We start from the raw sequence: 23256 nt of genomic DNA, 5'->3' as shown, positions 1-23256 counted from the left end.
CTCCAAGTGCGATAAGATCATAGCCTGCTTGTGGGTGTTATGGAAAGTGTAGGAGAGCAAGTCAGAGAAGTATGGTGCATTGATGTGCACACTCTTCCTAAGTGCCAAGTGTTGGAGGTCATATGATCAAGTGCGTACGAGGGGGATGCAAGGGAGCACACAGTGACAGGATCAAGTGCACACTAGGGGGAGGGGGGCAGGTGAGTGGGTGTCTCTTTTACGGATCCTACACAATGTTTTCGTGTCACAGGTTTTAGAATTAAACTTGAATATCTTTGCAAATTTCATGGGCATTATGATATCAGTACTCAGCCAAAGGTAATACTTTACTTAGAAACAACAGTCTTCTATTTTCCAATTAGCTTAGCATTTGCATGAGCAGAACAAAGGCACTTAACCTGTGAGCAGGCTCCAGCTGGTGTGGCTGTCATTCAAACGTGAAGTAGAGGCAAGCGCTGGCTTCACCTCTGCTTTTTAGAAGATGCAGGGGCTGCCACTGCAGAATATATTTTTGTAACTTCCTTGCACATAGGCCACTTTACAGTGCAGGTGGTTTGCACATGTAATTTCGAGATTTCTTGCACAGCGCAGTGCTGTAAAAGATATCTGCTGTGTACAAGAAGGCCAGAGCGTGTCTAAAGCCTTACGCCTTCCATCACCTTATCTTCTTTTTTTTTTCACTATATTCTTTAGCAGAACGAGGAGCTCCTACAGAAACTGAAGCTCTCGGCAGATGAAAACGCCCTTTTTCCTTCTACCACCAAGAAAGTTGAGTTGGGTGCTACTACAGGAGAAGGCGCGACAACTGTACCTTTAGAGATGGGTGACGTCAAGGCAACCTGACCACACGCGCATTCTTGAGCAGTTTCTCGTTTTGTTGGTTTCTTTGGACTGCCAATTTAAATTAGCTTTGAGTGACTGGGCGTCCTTGCCAGTCTTTGTTAGGTTGCCCGTCTACACTGGACAGTGTGCACAGCTTTCAAGCTGGAAACACTCATTTCTGTTGGCCATGCAGAGCGACCTCTTATGTTGATCAGCTGCGCAAGCTCAGTAAAAGTTGTCAACAGTGGACGTTTCCCGAGGAGGTCGACATGAAATTGTCCTCCAATGTGATGTGGTGACATGGCTAAATGTCTGGTGCATTTTTTGTTGTTGTTGTTAGATTACCTCGTGATTGTGTTAACTAAAGATACCACAGAATGGTTTCATGAACTGTTTCGATAAAGGTGCCGTGGAACCATTTTTGTGAGCATGTGTGTATTAGGCAGACTCAATGGTTAGAAGGTAACAAAATGTAGATTTCATCTTACGAGATCGAAACTAAATTTTGAAAGTGAATGTAAGCCCTAAAACACATGGTAATAATTTTAAGGAAGTCTCGTCAGTGTGCCATTATAGCATGTTCCTGCTGTCAATCCTATATTTTGCCTGTAATTGTAATGGCATGGAAGCTGGCTGGGAAGTGCAGGGGCAAGAATATTACTGTAGGACTCTGTTTAAAAAGTCTATTTATGTTCACTGATTTTGCATACACAGTCACTGTCAAAAGTTTTGAAGCCACTGCACTGTTGACAAGACTTGCTTCAGTGATTCTGAGCACAAAGGGCACACCAAACCCCAAGAGAGTAGTAACCAGTGGGGGGTGAACGCCACAGGGATTCAGCCGCCTCGTGCCCAGTCACATGCATAGCAGGCATAAAAGAGTTGTACTGCTATGCCAAATGTGGTCATATTCGTGATAGCTAGAGAGCTTCAGAAGTTGGTCTTGACGGGCCTGATCACATGCACCGTGGCTTTATACCTTTGGCAAAGACTTTTTGCAGTCAGCATCAAAAGTTAAGGAGACGCAAAATATCTGAAGAATCTGACAGTCTCCTCAGCCTGGGCATGCAGCCTGTAATTTAGATTGGCAGTTGCATGCACAACCAACACAATACTGGGTCGCAAGCAAGAACTTGGCAAGAATACAGCATTTTCGCTAAATGTATGCCCTGTAAACTATGAATGCCAACTGTTACTTGTGCTGAAAATAAGCTGCACAGTGTGAAGAAAGGTAACTGCAACATTTGCAAGTAGGTGTTTTATGCCATGTACACTACATTATGTATCATCGAGTCACTTGCGAGTCTTTGTGACACCACGAACTTGTGAACACCAATTACATCTGCTTAAGATAAGTTCTATAAGCTCACTGAGACGCTTCCGTGTGGCCTGAAGAATCCTCTCCAGCCATCTCATGCAATGTACATGCGCTGGCACGTACAGCTAGCCGCAAAAGTTTTCGGAATGCAGAACCTGTAGAGAAAGCTCAAAAATATGGTTCACGCATGTGGCTTGCATCTTGCCATTCAGGGTTGTGTTACTTACGAACAGATGTCCTTCAGAACACACCTCCTCTCTTCGGGCTGGACACCAACGTTGCAAAGTATTCGAGCACTCTTGCAGTTTTCATATTCCAAAAAAAAAGCTTTGTGCGCAGCCACGCCTGACAGAAACACACACAAGCTGTAACAGAGTCTTCATAAATAAGCATGGAGCAGGTGTGAAAAAATGCACATGCCAGCCATCACAGTGTGCTTCATTGGGATCTCCAAGGAAAGAAATATATATGCACCATTGCCATAGTGCAAACTTCCAGTGGTTGAGTAGGAGCAGCTTTCCTCAGCACTGAGATGAGAAAGGCATGTTTTTCTAGTCAGGTCAGCGCAGGGGTGGTGCATTTAGCTGGCACATTCTAAACGAGTCTCCTCGAATCTACCAACAAGAGGAACGCATCACCTTGCACCGAGTCATCCAGACGAATGTGTGTTCCGATCTGCAGAGCCGGATAAAAAGCAGCTTCGAGTCGATCACCGAGATTTACCAGTGTACCTTCTACGTTGTCGAGTAGCCCGCAAACTTTTATTAGCACGAATTGAAATGCAAACAAGTTTGCATCAAGCCAGAGTGCTTTTTTTTTCGCTCTTATTTTCACCCTAAATAGGCACTTACGAGAAAAACAAGTTTAGCTGTACTAGTAAATTACGCTTCTACAACGCCAGAAGTGCCGCTGTTATAGTGAAGAGTGGCTTGATAAGAGTGGCTTGATAAGCTACCACAGATGCAGAAATGAAGATGGGTGGTGACATAGCCTTGAAGTTTTGACACCAGCTTGAAGTGACATCATGGATTTTTCGTGGCACCTGATCTGGCCTATTTAATCTTTTATTGGAAATAACGGACCACATTGTATCTTAAGAGAGTCAAGGACTGAACTTGGCAAGTTTCGATTACATTTATGGCACTGAAAATGGCCTAAATACGAAACAAATACATTTGAATCTGTGATGCCACACATGATGCACCAGCACTGGCGTTGTTTCAGCACATCATTCAATAAAATTAAGTTTAACCTTCACTTTATCTTGTAGTAATCAGCCTCTTACTGCAAAATTAGTGTAAATATGGTTTTAAATATCAGTTTAGACTGGTAGTGTTTCTCTCTAGTGTCCCTTGAAGCAATGTGTGCAATGTTGGGATGCTTCGTTCCCAGATGTAGCTTTGTGGCTTAAGTCTGTTTATTCATTGGATGCACAGTGGTGCCACATAAGGGTTACAGTAAAGCAAGCTAATTCGTAATAATTCATACTTCACCACAATGCAGTACGGAGTAACACAGAGAAGTCTTATGATACCCATGTCAAAGAGTTTCTTTACGAAAGCAAAGCAGCAAGGCACTTAGTATGACTTGCATACAAAAGTTTTGCTACCCATAACCCAAATTCTATCGGTGACATGTATACAGTGCTGCACGAAGAGACCCATTAAAGTTTACAGCACCATCTACTGGCCACTGAAAACAGAAGGAAACCTTAAGGTGCTCAAGCAAGAAACACTAGTCATCACTTGGAAGTGCCAATAATATTGCAAAAATTGCAGCCATTGAGTGCCAAGAGGTTCCAAAAATATCCAGATAGTATAAAGCAGCAAAAAGCTGCAAACTGTTCATGCATCCTTTCAGTGGCATCACTCTAGCAACACGTCCTCCATTAGGTTTAGAAGTACCAGTAATTGAGAATGCTACAAAAAATGTGGGGCAAAGTCCCTGCTGACACTTTCTCACCAAATCAAAATGACATGAAGTGAAAGCCATTGCTACTACCACTACTACTGCTACAATCTACTGTCGATCAGCGAGTCCAACAGTTCAACACAGTAAGTTGATGATTGGTGTTACACATGTTGCCATCACTTTGAAGGGCACCAGCATGTATCCATGCCAGGCATCATTTGGGCACATGGTTTCTCATGTTAAATTTCTAGAATAGCAAGAGTTCGCAATACACAAAGCTGGCTTTGCATTCTATGCAAGTACTGCAAGTCCCCTCTGTTTATTTGCACTTTGCATGCCACTTTACAAGGTGCTAAAACTCTGTCATCATTTTCGTGGGAGTTCTCTGTGTGCTTGCCGATGTTGTGCTGTGGTCAAGTGTAGTCGGCTTCAATAGTTTACGGACCGCCAGATCTGAAAAAAAATTTTAAATACTGAATATCTCAATACCTTGGTCTCACAGCCTGGTAGTTAAATTTCCAGCCTGTGCTATTGTATATATAAACAACACAGTTGTGCGCAGTTTTACTGGCTACAGTCGCATACTTCTAGGAAAACCAAATGTTGTCCGAGATTCCTTGGTCCGTAAAGTTTTGACAAAGACTGTACAAGTGATGCCACTTTTCACTTTTTTGAGTAACCACACATAAGAAGTGCTGCAATTTGTGTTTGCCTATCTGCAACGTGTGCATATGGTACACTGTTTAATTAATTATTTCGTTATATGGTATGGGTCAGCCGTTCTTTTTTAGCTCTCTGAACTGGGCCTGAATGTTCCTCTGTGTATGTTTTAAGGATTGTATAACTCTTGCATACCATATAAACGAAGGTGCTAAAGATCTCTAGCATGATTGCAGTTACATTTTGCTCCATTCTATTAGAAAAAGGTAGTGTTCTTCCGCCATTATATCCTCTCTGGTTTTTTGACATTTATTTTACTTGGCATCACTTTTCAAACGGACATAAAGGATCCAATAAGCTCCACAAGAGGCTCTTGCTTTTGCTTGGTTTTGTTCATGTTGTGAGCTCTTTCTTTTTTTGACACCACTGTGATGTTAACGCAATGTGCAAAACAAATGTACGGCACGTAACGAGTTAAGCTGCCTCTGGTTTTGACAGGGTTTGTCAGAAGATGGCATTACATAGCCTCAATTTAATCGCAGGCAGCTGAACTTAACAGAGTTTGATGTCATTTGTGTTATGCATATAGAAAATGCACTAGAGTCCTTAGTAGTTGTGTATTAGCCCTAAAATTTGCTTTCTGGCGTGTTTATGGTGCCATAGCTTTGACATTATATCTACAGAAAGGCAAGGCCTGCTTGCATGTAAATATATACTTGGGAAAAAAAAAAAAGCTAACTGCTGGCTATCTGTGTTTGTATTCCTTATTATAAACTGCTGAGTGAGTGACCTTTATCAAACCTCGCTTGTGAAGGAGAAACACGTGTTCACATTGTTCTTGCTGAAGATAAGAGAATTAAATGGGTGTCAGCAAGGGCATGCAATGCATAGAGCTAGCAATTAACAGCATGTTAGGGCAGCGCAGTGGATGCCAAGAGAAGGGTGTCCTCCTTGAATGCAATTGTCTGTCAAATGCAGACATGAAAGAGGATCAGATGGAGTGACAAGTTCATGCAGTTCAGTGTAATATAGTTGGCGTGCAGTAAGCACAGGATGGGAATAAGTAGACGGCTGTGGGGGAGCCTTTGTTCTGCAGTGAACACAATTAAGCTGCTGCTAATAACGATGGTGCTCTCTTGCTCAGACAGTGTGACCATTTATTTGCAGCTTCTCCCCTTCTTACTCTGACCAAATTAAACTGTGGTGAAGATCAGGTTTTAGATGTCATGCAGGTCCTCTTACCGCGTGGGGCATTCACGAACAAGCCTGCAAAAAATGTCCTGGTAAATGTTTTTTTTAATTCAATGCCACGAAATACCGTATTCACATGTATGCGACAAGACAGGCTGATTTTAGGACATCTTGAAAGGAGCAAAGTAAAATGTAATGTTTACGATTATAACACATATTGATGAGGTGCATGACAACCACAGCCATTGTCTTGGAAAAGTGACAAAGAGTGCGCGAATCGTCTTGAAATACCATCTGGCTGTAACTTGATTTATTTTGCCTGTTACTTCTGCTCACTTGCTCCTCACCACATGTGAATAGTGCAACCAGAGAAGTCGGGCATTGGCATTGCTATGCTTTCTTGGTTGTGCCATGCTGCACCACTGAAATACTGTGTGTGTAAGAAAGTGAATTAAACAAATATTATATAAGATACGCCATCTTTATTCCAATAGCTCACGTACTTGTTAAGCAATTCCAGCATGGTGCTTGGAAAAAAAAAAACAGTCTCGCTTTACATAGCAGTAGGCTTCAGATCACTGTATGGGGTAGGTTTCTCAAACTGCAAAATACCTGAAAACGAAAGTGTGCGCCCATGTACACACACAAATATATTACCGAAGTGCTTTGTATCACATTGGTAAACGGGAAGTGCAAAGCAACATGGACAAGAAAATGAACATGTCCTTACTCTCCACAAAAGTTGACTGAAGAGGTGTAAAACAATCGGGACAGGCAAGAAAAACCAGGAGCATCAACAGAAAATAAGAAATATTAACAATGACAGCAGCATCTTCAGCAGAATTGTCAGGCCATGTGCTTCAAGTATAGCACATGTACTGGAGGTGTCTAATTTCATTTTTCAGATAGCACAACTTGTGGCTGTTTAACACAGTATGTTTTAACACCACCATGCCTGATGTAGGTGTCAAGAATTTTTATGGTTTCTTGCTGCATATGCCAAGACAAAATTGCAGTATTCTGAAAGTCTTGAATAATCCACAGAAAATCCGAGTGATCCCGCTGTTTTGCACTTCCTGTTTTCCCTATATACATGCTCAAGCTAGTCCACCTATCCTCTACCTCCTGTCTGTGCATGTTCTGAACTTCTCGGCAAACATCAGGTGTGTAAAAGTGCCCTTGTGAACTTGCAGCTGCTACAGTTATGACAATGTTAAGTGCCAATGATCATATATGACTGGGCTATCTAATGAGTCGCAACTGTTGCATGCAGTAGTGTAGACCTTGTAGCACCATTGCTGTTGTGGTTATGTTTACATGGAAACTGACCTTGTACACACTTATAACACGCCCGGTGCATGGCTGGACCAGCAGCCATCTTCACCACAGTGTTCACAGGGCCAGACACTGTTAGGATGACTTCATAATCACCCCCCCCCCCCCCCCACACATGCACCAATGCATCTTGAATCACCGAGCCAGCTCAAATTCTGGCAACAACGACCTTGTAGCCACTAATTTGGCTCAAGAAGTCCAAGAAGACGACCACAAGCTGAATCCCATTTTTAACTAAATCATGCATCCTGGCTTGTGCCACTCAACCCTCCTCGACACTCCTAGGATATTCCTTTGCACTTGTGGTCACCCCGACTTTGCACATTGGTACCACTGAACAATACAAGAAAGGTCCGAGGATTGCATCTGTCCTGCATCTGCCTCTAGGCCCCCCTCGATGCTGCAGTTATGAAACATTCTGAATAAGTTCCCAAGAAAAGCCATTGATAGAGCATATGGTGGTGTAATGTTGAGGTAGCAGGTATTTCCTGCATTGTTGCAAGTTTTCAACAGGTTGCACGATATGATGGCATCGGCAGTTGCAACCAGCTGGTAATGCCCTGAAAAATGAAAACAATCTGATATGAACAAGACATGTTGCTCACGTGAACAAACAGTTCAGTGTGCACAGTCATACAATACACACCACAGAGGTATCCAAAAAGAGACAGCTTTTTTTTTTTTTTTCCTTTAACACGGTAGTGTTAAAGGCCTCGTGTCGCAGAAAATCTGACGGTGACACGTCGTTTTGACAAAGATTTTAGAACCACACATACCCAGGCCCTTCATGTGGCGTAAGGAAGTTACTGAACTAATTGAATTTCTCACGCTAAAATATGTCGAAAAATTGTAAAGTACGACTTGCACACAACCTACAGACATGATAGCATCGGATTTCAGTTTGAGTATAGTACGAGAGAACATAATTCTGTTATGTGAACACTCAAACCCCTTTTCTAGCATTTCTACCATTCATAGACTGGCCACGGCGTGCGCCATTTGCGTGCGAATATCTTGGAGGCCATGGAGCAGCATGCATGGTTCCTTGCAACACCTCCAGATGGTGCTCACCTCCGCCGCATGGCTGCCCGTGCAAGAGGCCGCATTTCTACCAGAAAAGCCTTTGTGCTTAGCATTTGCCGCGAGCGTTTCCACAGTTACATACGCTGCAGTTGGCAGGAAGCGTAAAAAGAAATCAGGGATCTTTCAATGCTATCACGTACCACTCTTAAAGGCAAAGCTTAAGCCTACTCCAGTTTTTTTTTATTGCCAAAAAGAAAAACGAGCTATCTGATACAAAGCCATAAATTCTTCAGCATAGGAGATGAGCATTAAATAGGGCACCGTTTGTGTCCTTTCTAGAAAATTAGGTTGCCACACATAACTTTCGTTGTCTAATTAGGGCCAGCTGTTGACAAAAGATGTTGGCAACATCTGAAGGAGCACAAGTGGTTATCAAGGGGGGCGGTAATATCCTGCTGTGGACAGGGCAACTGCACCGCTCTACTTACATACCTTAATGCTTTAACCCCCAATCCCAAGCTGTACTGTCATGGGAGTTTGTACCAATATCGCCAATGACGAGTTTCACTCATTCAGCCCAATGTTGTGCTGCTCCCACCCCCAAAAACGAGTTACGGTCGATAATTGCCTTTGGCTTAAACTTTCAGCATTGGAGGGCTGTAGAAGTCTGGAAAAACATGTAGTCAAGTAAAAAGAATCGAGTAATATATTTGCAGAATCAGAATGACAGAAATATCCATGGCTACATTTAAAAAAAAGGGGGGGGAGTAAATTTGGTACATTTTTCATTAATTATTTTGGGGGGTTGAAGGGTTGGCCTATTTTGTCTCAGAAGAGCGGTTGCCAGCTCAAGGTGTTCTCAGGTAGTCTACCTTCCTTCCAAAGATGTAGCTCCATGATGTTTAGTTTATGATTTGACAGCAAGCAGTGCATACAAGTTAATGTTGCTGGCAGCAAATGACGTTGCTTCAATTTCTCTTTTTATGGGTTTTCCGAAGTTTTCTCGGAGCTTTTCAAAGCACTTTCATTCTTGTGCTCACCGAACTCACAGCAAAGCTCACAGAGTAGTACAATTGTAGCTTGCGAGCAGTCAGTCCTGTGTACGTAGATTTAGGTGCAGGTTAAAGAACCTCGGGTGGCCGAAATTAATTCACGGTCCTCCACTACGGGGCGTATCCCACAATGTGGTTTTGGCATGTAATGCCTAGGAATTTAAATGAAATACTGTGGCAATTTGGCCATTGTGGAAGGAAAATACTTATGCAGTGATGCATGCTTTTATTTGCTAGTATAAGTTGTGTTTGCTAGTATAAGTAGATGGGAAAAGGTTGTTTGTCAACAGGCTTGTGTAACAGGCTTTCTTTAGTGGCCACTGAACACAGCCGTATGGTGGCAGTGGAATCCACCAATTATCAAAAGTGTTGAGTTGACACTGGTATTAAACAGTTTGTAAGCACGGTTGCACACACACGTCAAGTAGTAATAGTAATTGCAATGTACTGTAAGGCCAGCAGTCACCGAAGCCTAGAAGAGCTAGGTGTCTGTTGTCCCTATATGATTGTTACCAGCCAAACAACAACCCCCCCCCATCCCAAGTTCCCCCGACTCTTCATACGTAAGCACAGTGACACACCCTACTTTTGACATCACTGCAACTGCAGGCTTGGAGCATATGGAAGTTTTGCTGTTCGCCACCTTATCCAGTTTTAGGCTTCTAAATTTTGATTCAAGGTATTCTATAGTTTTGTTTGTGTATACTCTTGCACTTGTTAGATCTTTCAATATTGGTGTGCACAAGATTTTTTTTTTTCTTTCCTGAATGTTGTCTTTCTCTGAAACTGCAGTGTCTTGCATCGTTTCTAGCAGCATGTAAAAATGTCCTCAGTATCCCACATTGCCATTATCAATGTGGGAAGTTACAGTTAACGTTGATGAAGGCACATTCCACATAAAATTTGTGTTCTGCTGAAGTCCGCTAATGTTTCAACTGAAACCTACGTTGTTAGGTTAAATGGTTGTGCTGGCAGGTCTTGTTCCTAAGCCTTTGCACATGTTTAGTGAACTCCAAGAAGTCTAAGTTGATCCAGGGCTGTCTACTGCGCCATCCTTCATGGCCACTGTGTGCTTAAAACCAATGAATAGTTATGCAAAACAACTTGCCTAAGGTTTAACAATCATGGGACACCCCACAGCATAATTAGTTTTCAGGTAATGTTTTCATGCAATGCTGACAATAAAAATTATTTTAGAAGTCATTCTTCACATACATCCTAGCCTTCTTAACTTTTCAAGAACCAGGATCCTCTGCTCACAACCAATAGTAGTGACCCAAAGCATCAGTAGCTTCACACCAATGAAGCCCAACAGCCCAGGACCATAGGAAGATTTAGAGGACAAGACATACAGGAAGCATTTGTCATGTACGTCTTCCTTTGGTCTAGTGCTTTTGCACCTGATTGTCATCAGATATGCTTCACCGACTGGCCAAAAAGAATATGCTTCTTGAGGGCAGTAGTTGTGGGGAACTGGACATTAATAAAGGCTTGACCTATGTGCAACTATATCATCCACGAAGCACCTCTGCACAGCGCCTGTTTTGGCTTCGATTGCATGCGCTGCTGTTGCTTTAGATGTGCAAAAGTAGAACATCCTGTTGTAAAAAGTCTTCAGTAAAGATTCTTAGAAAACGCACATTGACAGCTGTGGTTCCTGCAACACATTTCGAACACAATAAGTTCAATAAGTTTCGCATCCTGTAGACAGTGAATCCATGAACATGCCAGCCCAATATTCTGCTGCATGCAGCAGGAGGCCCACAATCTCGCATCGCGTAAGAGATTGCTCACTCTCGCCCGAGGCTTTCAAGGACCCCTCTATTATCATTTACCTATGATGTCTTGAATAGCGGACAACAGCCCACAAATGCCAGTCATCAGTCAATACTTTGTGACCATGCACTGAGCAAAAGATCGCGGACGCATGCGCACTCCTCCAGTCTTCTTGCAAACAGGGAAACTGAGGCTGTAGACATGTACATCCCCACCCCTCCTTCGGCCTGTCACCGTTCCTTTGTCACTCTCTGGCAGCTTTGTCAGGTGTCAACCTTGAATCAGCCTTTTCCACAGTGCACATAAGGTCCTTTTCCACAGTGCACTTAAGGTAACCAACTTAAGTGCACTGTGGAAAAAAGAAAATGTGAGAACAGAGCAATAAGCAGGGCATTGCTCTTGGCAGTGAACCAGCTAAGGGTAACATGTTGAGGAGGAATGGGAAAGGTAAATGTTGCACTCTTTATATCTCCATTATTGGTAGGTCCTTTTCACAAATTTGTGCAGGCGTATATTCGTTGAATGGCATCGCACTCACGCCGTGGTGTTCTCAGTCTTGAAGTACTATTGCAAGGTCTATTTCTTATGACATTCCTCCAACATTAAATTAAATTATAGGGTTTAACATGCCAAAACCACTTTCTGATTATGGGGCACGCCGTAGTGGAGGACTCCGGAAATTTCGACCACCTGGGGTTCTTTAACGTGCACCTAAATCTAAGTACACGGGTGTTTTCACATTTCGCCCCCATCGAAACACGGCCGCCGTGGCCGGGATTCGATCCCGCAACCTCGTGCTCAGTAGCCCGACACCATAGCCACCGAGCAATCACGGCGGGTTTCCTTCAACATGATTACTTCTGTTTGTTATTGCTTCATGCTGCTGCCTTTTTGGACTGCAGAGCCATGATTGTATTCCTTCTGCTTAATTCCATGACAATACTTACTATGCACCGTTCACAACCACCCGCTCCCATTGATAATGGGGGCTGAGCGTCACTCTGACAACTAACAAAGTGCAAAAGGAATAGCATCGGTAAAGGCGTCGCTACCAAATCCCAGCCCTGCACATGTTTGGCTGCCTTTCCCAATTCTATTCTGTGGCTATGTTCGGAAGCTAAATTACCACTCCGAGTTGCACGTGAGGGACTGTTGCCACCCCGTTTGGTGGCTTAAATTGTAAATCAAGCTATTTTTTTTTGCTCCCTTCCTTTAGTCCAATGTAAGGTCTTGTCAAGGCGTTTCCTTCTTCTATCCCTCTTTCCATTTTTGTACTGTCTACAACGGATAAACACAGATAATGCCTGCTTCAATAACACACAACTAACACAATAACAAACAGCCTGAAGGCTAGGAATCAATTATGTACTAACTGTATTTTTATAAGGCTCTTGTCATACCACCATGTGTTTACTGATCCTGCATTGCTCTTACTCAGAAACTTATCACCTCAACAAGAAAGTTGTCGGACAAGGACACTTACGTGAGCCTATACAGACAGTATTGTTTTCTAACTGCCAAAGAAACAAATGCTGTTATGTTCTTTTATTGTCTCCTTCACCATTCATATTCATCGTTATTCAGAGTCTGTTAGATTTCATTAGAATTCTGTTTGGACCTTCCTCGAATGCGATTCACAGAACTTGTATGTCATTGCGTAAGAGCGCTACATGCACTATTGAAGTGAATTATAAGTCAATATATACGAGTAATACCAATTGTGAAAAGGCGCTAAACAGTGTGAAACACTGTTTTGGAACAGCCAGTGTGCTCATGTCAATGCACACAGTTCATTTGATGGCTAAGCTCCTATGGCCACTTTGCCACGGTTTACTAGACTGCAAGCATCTGCGCGCCCACGCAAGGAAAAATTGCGCCCCATGTGCAATGCTTGCAACAATGTGTTGTTTGGCGTCTTGTACTTTCAGATGTCGCTTCATGCCAGGATGCGAGCTGTCATTGATGTGCTGTAAGCTATGCACTGTGCTTTAAATGCATCTGGCCTCGCCCTGCACTGTTTGGAACGTGCCTCAGTGAAGGGAAGTGTACTCTGTGGTGCTTGTAGTATTCAGCTGTGTTTTTCTGTATTTATACGAATCTCTTAGTTGTGCATTCTTGTACCTAGAGGCTTTCTACAAGAGCCTTTCTTTGGAATAAAACTGAATGATTACAGCCATGAGCCCCTTTGTGTTCTCTTTCACAAGTGCCGAGCAACCATTGGAACTTTGCAGATTCCGCAAGGGAACTGCAGTTGAAACTACAGCTCGCATTCTTTCCTCTTGAAATATAGGAGTCCCAACGTTCATCATGGAGGGCAATGTCTAATTCCTGAACACACTCGAGATATCCTCTAATTTTGTACTTTAATTGGGCAGCATCAATTCACTGACAGCATGCACGCAGTACAACTTAAATAAAGCCAGTGGTGGCACACCAACTTGATCGTGAATGTTTTTGAAAGGATGCTGTAGCAATTTGTTCTCCTGCGATTCAATGCTGCATATGTTTCATCATGTGAAAGGCATCACTAGAGAGTCGCTTGTCACCGCAGAGTGCTGCTTTTCCAACTAGTCGATTGGCGAGCGAGAAAACAAAATTGCTCAAGTCTTATGCACTGCACATAAGCTCGGACAGCCTTATCTAAATATGTGCCTCTCAAAAACTGTTTTGAAGCACTTGTTGAGCTACTATTCTGCTTCATGGCTGGCATGAGCACTTTACTTGGAGTTCCAATGCAATTGACAATGATGACTGTGACACAAAGCTGTGGTGGTTATCATCATTGGAAATTCCAGCACCGGTTATGTATACGGAAAACGCCAGCCAGGAACTTGGTCGATTGAAAAGCTGGACATGCGCAGAACAGGTAGTGAAAATCTTTAGCTATGCCAGAAGGTCCACGAAGTAATGAAAGTTCTACGAGACATGTAGTATTACAATACGAAAGCCATTGCTACAGAAATGTGCAGATCAAAACCTGAGAGTTTGTATATTATACAGCTATGTACGCTTACATTAGTTGCAAGCTTCACTCTCAGTGCTTCACACTGTCTCATTCGTTTTATTTACAGATACTGCAGGCCTGCTTCAGGCCCATGCAGGAGTGGGTACAATCAACAAAACAGACAACAAATATGAGTACAAAGTACAAATATTCTAAATTACACATACGGCTGAGCACAAACTTAACCTATCACTCCAAAGGACAACACAGTTCGTGAGTCGCACTCTGGTCATTACATCATCTACTCTAGGTGTGATCAAGCATGACTAGTGGGGTGAAAAATGGGAACAGCGGGTTAAAGCAAATAAAGTAGCTGTTGCAACGAAAGGTGTCACAGGCCACCATCTAAAGTAAGATCAGAGAAGCACAGAGTTGAGCTAGAACGGTAGATCACCCTACTGGGAATGCTTTCAGTTTCCGCTTGGTGCAAGAAGGTGACTCAAATAGGCGACCTGCCTGCATCTCCACATTCTGTAGCTGCAGGCATGCCAACTGTCTAGTTTATGAACCAACACTGCAGCTGGGTCTCTCTAGCTTGTGTTTACCAGTTCAACCTCTCGAATGGCATGCACATATTTGCCAGTTTTCTAGCCTTTGTCCAATGAAGAACAGAAAAACTGCATTGCAAGAGTAATTCTGCATGAGTATAGAGTGAATGGATTGCATTCAATTTCTGGGCTCTGATGCACCAACTTTTATGCAAGACTGTAAAATAGTTCCACAATGGTATTGGTGGGGGAGCGACAATGTCAGTACGAAGGAGGAACAGGCGAATTGTACAGAGTAGAGCGTACTCTACTCTGTACAGAGCAGCATACAGGAATGAGCATCCATTATGGGAGAGAGTGTGGAAGTACCACCAAGCTCAGGTGTTAAAAATTTGAAAAGTGAAGGAACTGCACCATGAAGGAACTACAATGGATATAGTAAAGCACTTGCAGTCTTGAGGTTGGTTTCGGGTAATTCCTTAATGTGTGCACAAGACCTCGAGTACAACAAGGGTTAAATCGAATAAGAGTGCAAGAGAGGTCAGACAGATGGAAATGGACGAAGCGCACTGAATGTAATGAATCATTTCAATGCACCTTGGGTAGACATTGGGCAGTAAGCCAGAAGGTGTGAGAACTCATATTTGCATAGATTTACAAAGGTTTCCTTAAAGGTACAGCAGCTACAGCAGTGTATTATGTTAATTGAATTTCCTTGTTACGCAAATTTCAGACGCATCTATTTAACCTGGAACCCAACGCTACCTAATTTCAATTAAATTTGTGTGTGTTGCAGTTGTCACCATCAGAAAATGCAGAGCATTGACCAAGTACTCAGGATGAAAGTTAATTTATAATGCGAAAGCATTATATGGCTCACGAGGTAGAAAATCTGGCATTGTCAAGACCAATGATGGTCCAAAAAGTCCAAATGGTCCACATGAGCCAATAGAGGCAGTTGATGACGTCAATTAAGGCAAAGTTAATTAAGGCACAATTAATTGAGATAGAATTAAGGCACTCGAACCCACGACTTTTGGTGATAAGGTGAATGTAATGAAGGCAGAGTTAAGGTTGAGTTAGTTAAAGAAATTTAACCTACGACTATTGTTGGGAGCCAAGTCCTCAACATTTAGTGGGAATCGAACTCACGACCTTGGATATTAATTAAGGTGAAGTTAAATTACGACGACTGAATGAGCATAGGCATTGCACGGTGGTGACAACGCTTTCGCATTCATCCACGTAGGCATAAGCAAAGGCCCCTTTTTTATGGTGTCCCTATATAAGGTAGTCATATTTAAGTTTTACGGAATTTCCTCAGTGGGAATCGAACTCACGACCTTGGATATTAATTAAGGTGAAGTTAAATTACGACAACTAAATGAGCATAGGCATTGCGCGGTGGTGACAACGCTTTCGCATTCATCCACGTAGGCATAAGCAAGTCCTCCTTTTTTATGTCCCCTATATAGGGTAGTCATATTGAAGTTTTGCGGAATTTCCTCTGGCAGATAGCATCATTCTTGAGCTGGATTACTCAAAGAAGGAGACATTGCTAGCATGAGAAATCGAAACACAGATTAAACTAATTAACAAAAATTGCTAATTAACTTATTACTTTACGACATATATTGCAATTCACGAATTGTAGCCGGTGGGTTTGCAAGCTGTAGCCACTTGAACCGAATCTCCAGAATGACCCCAGTTTCAAGCTATTTCCCAAACTGTGGGACAAAATACATGGACATTCCAGTTACTTTTGTGCTTCAATACTTATAGAGCATTTTGTTAAAGAAGTAGGTGGAACAACAGTGCATTTTTATGGCGAGTTTGATGGCACACGTCTCTGAACTGATGTCATTCTGGAAATTCATTCCAAGTGGATTCGTCTGGCAAACTCAGCAGCTACAATTAGTAAATTGCGATATGTACCATAAAGTAATTAATATGCGAGTTAGTGATTTTTGAGCTAGTTTAATATGCGTTTCAATTTCTCATGCAAATAACATCCGCCTCTGAATAATCCAGCTCAAGGACTAGAATTTATGCCAAAATTAAAAAAACTTATATATGATCTCCCCGTATAGTTGGCATTGAGTACGAATGTGTAATACAGCGTCACCAGGGCCATGGGGTGCACCTTCTTGTCACGATGTTGGAGCAAGGGGCAATCCTTCTACTCGTAGCGATACTGCAGCAATTGAACGCTTCGTCGTAAAAAACCTCATTGTTAGAGACATCAATGACAGGCGTTCTCGAGATGATCTGGTTTCGTGAGTACTTGACAGCCGTAGAGTCCACGTCACCCCCAAAGATCTTCTTGACCATGTGAAAGCAGACAACTCACAGTTGGGTTCGTTCCACACTAGTACGCGGCGGCCGACCATATCTCTGAGCAGAAAGTTTGAAAAGTGGTTAAAGTTGCAGATAGTTTCTTGACTAATACAAAAGGAAAAACCAGCATGCCCCTGACCCCCCCCCCCTCTCCCGAAAAAGAAGTCATTTCCAACACTCAGGGGCCAGCTGACAAAGCTTCCATGCAATTCTTCTTGTGCACGTTTCTCAGTGAGACCACACAAATTGTTTTACAAAGTCACAAATTCCTACTTGATTTTCATCAAATTCAAGGTTTAAGAGTTCAAGCATGGCACGAATTAGGTGAGCAACTCCACACTCATGTAGTAGGCAGCCAAGGCGCTGTGGGGAGCATCAAAGAGTGGCTGTGTGTTTTTAAATACACATCTGATCATTAAAAACTTCAATAGCTCTCTGCAAGCATTTATCATAGAGCATGATAAATCTAAAGTGGGGATCGATGAGCTATTTTGGAGTGGAGACAATGCTAGTTAACGGCGATACTGGGTTTTCCCAGAGCCAATTGCAGAAGGATTCTTCCACTTGTCTTTTTGTACATTTCCTGGCTTTTGCTTGGTCATGTTCTTGTAGGCATGCTGAATACATAGTTCTGAACCGCTGTATTGTCCTACAACTTCAGCTCAATAGTCACGACGCCAGTCTGCTGCTCCCACTTTGAAGTATTCCAGAATTTGGAGCTGGCCATACAAATAGCTGATAAGATGGAAGAAATACCATGCTGTGGCATTTGTAGACCAAATAGACAAGCAGTTTAGTCCTCAAACAAAAGCCACTGAATGTAACACATCAGCAGCTTCCGTTGCTCCACCTGCAGTCACAGATGGTATGGACGTAGGGGATGCTCGTGTCTCGAGTGTGAAGAGAGATTGCGGGAACTCTGTATTGTTTGGATCCAAGTTCAAATCTACTTTCACGACAAACGTTCTTAGCCTCTCTGTTGCCTCCCGTGGGAAGCACATTTTGCACACTTACCGTTCCGTTTATGAATGTGCTGTAACTGCAGTGCCCACAGCAGAGGGGATTGTAAATTTTCCGATACTCTTCTTCGTGATCTTCCTTGTCGCCTAGCATCTGTTCTTGAAATTTCGTCCGTCCTCGATTGGCTGCCTCAAGTTCCTCCATGCTCTCTCTTTAGACTGGCTTGGATAATTTTAGTTGTCTGTACCAACATTATGCAGCCTGTCCTCTGATATTAAGGTATCATCACCAAAAAATTATTCGAAGATGTACGGCAGAGGTCCCTTATTTTCGCTATTGCTGTTGCGCAATTGCTGTTGTCGTCCTTGCGCCTTCTCTGAGTCAGGCATGCTTCTGTAAAAAATGCATCGAAAATGCCCCCTTAAGTTCGGTCGCTGAAAAGCAACCCTAACAACACAAAATAATGACGTACTGTTACAACTGGCCAAAAAAAACATTACAGATACACGATAGAAATATAATCCCACCAGGCTGGCTCCTTATGACTAAGTTCAGTGCTACCACACACCACAACTTATGACACGCAGAAATGCTACCACCTTGGATCCTTTTAGATAAAATGTGTTGCATTTCAAAGAGAAAGCTGACTGTACCAATTGTTGGAAGCAGAATCTGGTTTAGTACTTCAGAGTTATTAAAGAAGTGTTGAAAAAGGTATAAAATAAATTGAAGAACAAAATTTACGAAGTCGCAACTCTGCACCATGAACAACTATTTAAGCTCTGTATCTAAAATAATTCGTTCATGGGCTAGTAGGTACATTTTCTTGAAAAAATGAGTTAGTGCAGTAAACATACAGGCCATAAGGCAGCACAAACCATGTAGCCATAACAATGTAGCACCCGCTTACATCGTCTGTGATTCTTTATTTCCTGCATGCTTGCGCTGCACAAACTCCATTTTGAATAATTGTATCTGTTGAAGTTTTGATGGGCGAAATAAAAGGGATTTGCTCCATGTAGTCGGCAAATTTTAACCTCTTCTTTTAAAAGTAACAAACCTCATCAACTGAAGTGCTGAACGAAAGAATTTGAAATTAACGATAACTACCCGAAACTGCACAATGGGTTACGAGGAATGCAGTAGTGGCGAGCTCCTCATTACCACGTGCCACTCGAGCTCTTTAACGTGCCGCCAAACTATGGCACACAAGCAATTTTGCATTTTGCCTTTATTGAATGCGCAGCCACGGATGTGCGGCCACCGTAGGCATCTGATACAAATGTCACAACACCATTTGGCGGAATTCCTATCAAGAACTCCAAAGTATAGCAACCTTTATAGAGTGAAAACAGTGCCCTTTTTAGTTCTACAGTAGGTAGCTCTTCAGTTTGAATTTCCGTGCAGTCTATAATATAGCGGCAGCGAGGATAGTGCAACTTGAAACTAGCTTTCATTGACACCTGAACAACAGAAAGAGAAGGATCAAGTATCCACTCCTTCATCACAGTTAGCAAGTTGACCAATAAAACAAATATATATATATATATGTATGTATATATATATGTATATATATATATGCGGCTTACTGCTGTGCGGTGAAAACCAAAAAGCACTACGAGGCTTGTGAATGATATGCCAAGCTTCAGTTTGATCAAGAAAATCACGAGCTTCTGCGAAATTGGTACATCGACCTGCCAAACATTTATGGACGAAAGTACGAACATCAGCAACGCAAACATCAGTACTAACACCACAAAGTTCCCTGAAGGCATGTCTGCGCTCAATGAGAGAGTCGTAACCAAGGGACACGCAACCGCACTCTTCTGATCCAGTGCTTGTCATCAAAGTGGTTGGCACTGCCTGTACAGCTGCATCAATGGTGTTTGAATGGCGCACTTGCGTACACGCCGAGCCTCCTGATGACACAGAAAGGAACAGGCTGCAACAACCACTGCTTTTATCTTCTTCTGTTTGAGTCATCTGGAAGTATCAAACAGGTAATTATTACGTTTTAATTGTTACTTTATTAATATGTAGAGAATTGTGGTTTAAAGTTTTGAAAATAAAGATGAGAGAGAAAGCAAGTCAGTTAAAACGTATATGCAGACACAAAGCTGAAATCATGCTTCCACTGTAAACAACCCTACTCACCACACGAGTACAAGTGCAAACACTATAATGGCTGCATTACTCAATTCATGCCCCGAAGGTTTTTGATGGCTTCAATTACACTCCAAATGTGATGAAATAATCAAAGCAGTAAGCACTCAAGCAGTCAGTACAGTGATTTGAGTAATAAAGAAACAGAAAGCATGCAGGAAGTTGTTTGGTCCCTACATATTGTGCTGAGTGGAAGCTTTCAGGAAAAAGAATTGTTATATAGTATAACCTTACCACGAATGTACTTTTATATGAAGTGAGCACAAACATTGTGCTTCAAGCAAGCCTATCTAGGAATATTGAAAAGTGAACTTTTTTTCAACAGGAACATCTGTCTTATATTTTCACCATGCATAAGCATTCGTTTGGTATATCCTTGAAGAGAAGTTGAAGCAATCAAGTTTTTTTGGACTATGAACTGTTTTCATGCCACTCATTAACATCTCGCATCACATTCACTAGCTTCTAGTGGAATGCACTTTGTATGTGAAGTTGTAAGTACAGGCGCACTTTTTATTACTAAGAATTATCTTAAACCCTCACACTTATGGTAGTCAGGTCTGTTACTTCTGTGTACTGGCATAGCGAACCTCGTATTTCCTTACATTGGCACAATTGCTGCAAGTGAAATAATAGCACTAGCCTGGTTTACATAGCACAATGGTATAAGGACATGAACTCAAGGCGAGAGACAATTTTACTTGCACTAAGCTTGTCACCTTTTCATCGGAAACATGACAGTTTTTCACTCACGTTGCTAACATAACTTTTACTATCTAGCTCGACAAGTTAATATTTTATAAGTGTGACTGCTTAAGGTATAACTGGTATCTGTGAAATGTTAGAATAATATATTTTGCACATACCGTACATTCAATTATCATGGTAGAAAATCGCACCATTAGCCTTGTCTCAGGGCTGTATGGTTTTATGTGTTGCATTAATAAGTCGTAAAGTAACTGCAATCAAGGTACCCCCCCCTCCCCCTAAAGCCCATATTAAAGAAATACAAGGAGTTTACCACAGATGCAAAGGCAATCGGCTTCTGAGCAATACCAGGAAGCAACTCCTCCTGCGGCAAAGCTTCACCGGATGTTGCGGTGTGTATGGGTGGCCCTCCCACAGCTGCTGACCCACGCAGCTCCAGTCTAGCATGGTCAAAGATACATGGTATGCAATGAGATACTGCAGCGTAAGCATGCCTGGCACATTCACTATGCAAACAAAATGAGCTTCCCCGCATAGCTCAAGCAGGGTCCCCCCCCCCCCTTTTTTTTTTACTACGTCGGAATGCGGCTATCACGCATGCTTGTCCTTTAATTCTCCCCCCTAGTTTAGGACCAATGACGCAGTGCGCGTGCTTAGCGTGATGACGGCGACGAGGTAACGAAGAAAGCCCCCAAAAAAGCAAAGAATACCGTAATGAAAATCAGGATTATAAATGTAGCCTCAGAACATTCTTACTCACAGCTGAAATCTTTCAAGCTTCGTTGTTGGTGCCACGTCATCGCCTTTCCCATAGCACGCAGGAAAAATCGTCGGAACGTAGGCAGGGTGTTGGTCTATCGAGCTTCTCTCGTTGCCGACGAAGTGGGCACTGCATATACGGGTTCGATTCTTCACAGGTTGCCAAAGGCCTCCTTCGGGCCTAAAGAAAGGCAGAGTTCATGATCGCGATGAGCAAATTTCCAGTGACAATAAAAAAAAGCACTAAAAAACATGAAGAGCGTCTTTGTTTACCTCGCCCGTCGTACGGCTAGGACCCAGCGCTCCCGTCGTTCCTTCTCGTACGACTTCCAAGGAAATCCATAAAATTTTATCCGTGGGAGCTTACCGGCGGTGTTTCGGTAGCTGTTGTGGCAGCCGTACACGCAACAGTAAACAGTTCCACTCTTGCTTGACCGCGATTCTGCACCGTTCTTTCGTGCCATCATGCAGTCGCCCGCACGCGCTTGGCAACGACTGATTAGTGGCGCTCTGCGTCGCATGTGGCGCCACTTGTACAGCTCAAAGCTGCTGCAGCTGCAGTACAGAGGCTAGAAACATTATAGCTGCAGCCCACGATTGAGCCCCCTATAGCCGCCACCAACGTTACCAGTGTAACGTTGGCCGTCACCGCCTGAAAAAAATAATATTGGAGGACGCCTAAGCTTTGCTTTCAGAGTGGAACGTAATAGCATTCAAAGATCCCTGACTGCTTCTCACGCTTCCCGGGAAACACTGGCGGCAAATGCTATGCACGTGAGCTGCACTGCGAAGAGAGGATCCAAGGAGGGCTCCCATAGAGTAAGTAACTATGAGGGCTCCGGCGCTGAGCCATATTTATTGAAAATCCAGATGGCGCCACCGTCGCCTTCTGAATGCCACGGCCACGCCCCGCGCGTGCCGGATGCGCCGGCCGGCAGCGACAGAGCGTGTCGAACAGAAGCACTGCCGCGGTCGAACGCAGCGTTGCCGTTGCGGTCGAGGATGACCGTGCCTGGATTAGCCGGAGCCACGCAGTCAGATAGATCGCGTTTGTAGCTTGTTTTCCTTTTTAAACCTTATCCTTCCTTCCTTTAAACCTTATGTGCCTGTTTCACTGTGTCATGAAATAATAAAATGCAGAGCTCATATTCTGAAGAAATGGGGATCATGTACAGTAATATGAGGTACGGGAATAAATGAACTCTGTGGCATCATTAGGGGTTAAATAAAAATTGGTAAGCCTTTCTTTTCTTACTTCCTCAAGGCGATATATTGAATGCTAACAAAATTTCCCCGATGCCCTAATAACGGCAGCAATTTGACATTTAGGGAGAATATATTATTCGTTATGTGCAGCACATTTTTTTTAGTTTAACTGTGTATTTTGAAAATATTTCGGAATAGCCGTTTTCTTCCCTGTTTTTATGCGTCATACGGGTGAGATGTTGGTTTTCCAGGTCTCCTGGTTGTATAAAGCAAAACAGATTGTTTATATTTGCTTGAATTATGTAGCATGTTATCGGTTGTCTATGTCTTCGAGCTCGCGCAGGTGTCCATTGCCACATTCCTCCAATGTCAATCACGGTTCAACTGAGAGCGAGAGCGTTCTCTTTGATGTCCGGCCTTCATCCGTTGCATATGAGGCCGTTATCTTTCGCGTGGGCTGCTCGGGTGTGGGCTGCTCGTAGAGATACTCCGGAAAATACGGATTGCGAGTATCGCATCAGACCGAAGCGCAGACATTACACG

At 42.9% G+C, this 23256-nt stretch overlaps 2 protein-coding genes across 7 annotated transcripts in view; one reads left to right on the top strand and one right to left on the bottom strand.

Annotated features, from left to right (window-relative positions):
- The window catches only part of LOC126522391 (DCC-interacting protein 13-alpha-like), a 71766-nt gene extending 65394 nt beyond the window's left edge, over positions 1-6372 (top strand). The window contains exon 21 of one of the 2 annotated variants that reach the window (XM_050171130.1): positions 697-6372. In XM_050171130.1, coding sequence (XP_050027087.1) covers positions 697-843 — 147 coding nt within the window. In that variant the 3' untranslated portion in view covers positions 844-6372. Of the gene's footprint in view, positions 1-693 lie in introns of both variants that reach the window. The other variant, XM_050171129.1, reaches the window with a different exon arrangement.
- On the bottom strand, positions 5939-22324 carry LOC126522390 (uncharacterized). 5 transcript variants are annotated; one of them, XR_011895200.1, is made up of 6 exons: positions 21781-22319; positions 21509-21688; positions 21062-21188; positions 19630-19860; positions 17932-18270; positions 5939-13571 (listed from the first exon to the last, which is right to left on the bottom strand). XR_011895200.1 is itself a non-coding variant. In XM_072288767.1 (5 exons), the coding sequence occupies exons 1-5, from the start codon at positions 22026-22028 to the stop codon at positions 18259-18261; spliced, it is 798 nt and encodes a 265-aa protein (XP_072144868.1). In that variant the 5' UTR covers positions 22029-22319; the 3' UTR covers positions 15203-18258. The 5 variants fall into 5 exon arrangements, 2 of the variants coding, with proteins under 2 accessions (XP_072144868.1, XP_054922364.1); XR_011895201.1 differs by having other exon boundaries at positions 5939-7797; XR_011895202.1 differs by having other exon boundaries at positions 5939-6514.
- Between the last annotated feature and the right edge of the window lie 932 nt (positions 22325-23256).

Source organism: Dermacentor andersoni, chromosome 6, assembly GCF_023375885.2.
Source record: "Dermacentor andersoni chromosome 6, qqDerAnde1_hic_scaffold, whole genome shotgun sequence".
Taxonomy (NCBI): Eukaryota; Metazoa; Arthropoda; class Arachnida; order Ixodida; family Ixodidae; genus Dermacentor; species Dermacentor andersoni.
The sequence above is the reverse complement of the archived record's forward strand: the minus strand, read 5'-3'. Positions and strand labels throughout refer to the sequence as shown.

What these genes read in the sequence shown, in the direction of transcription:
- LOC126522390 (XM_055066389.2), bottom strand. Translation starts at nt 22,028, where the DNA reads ATGCGACGCAGAGCGCCACTAATCAGTCGTTGCCAAGCGCGTGCGGGC. An exon ending in CTAGCCGTACGACGGGCGAG is followed by an intron (nt 21,689 to 21,780) that starts GTAAACAAAGAC and finishes GCCTTTCTTTAG; the next exon opens with GCCCGAAGGAGGCCTTTGGC. An exon ending in CGATTGCCTTTGCATCTGTG is followed by an intron (nt 19,861 to 21,061) that starts GTAAACTCCTTG and finishes TGATACTTCCAG; the next exon opens with ATGACTCAAACAGAAGAAGA.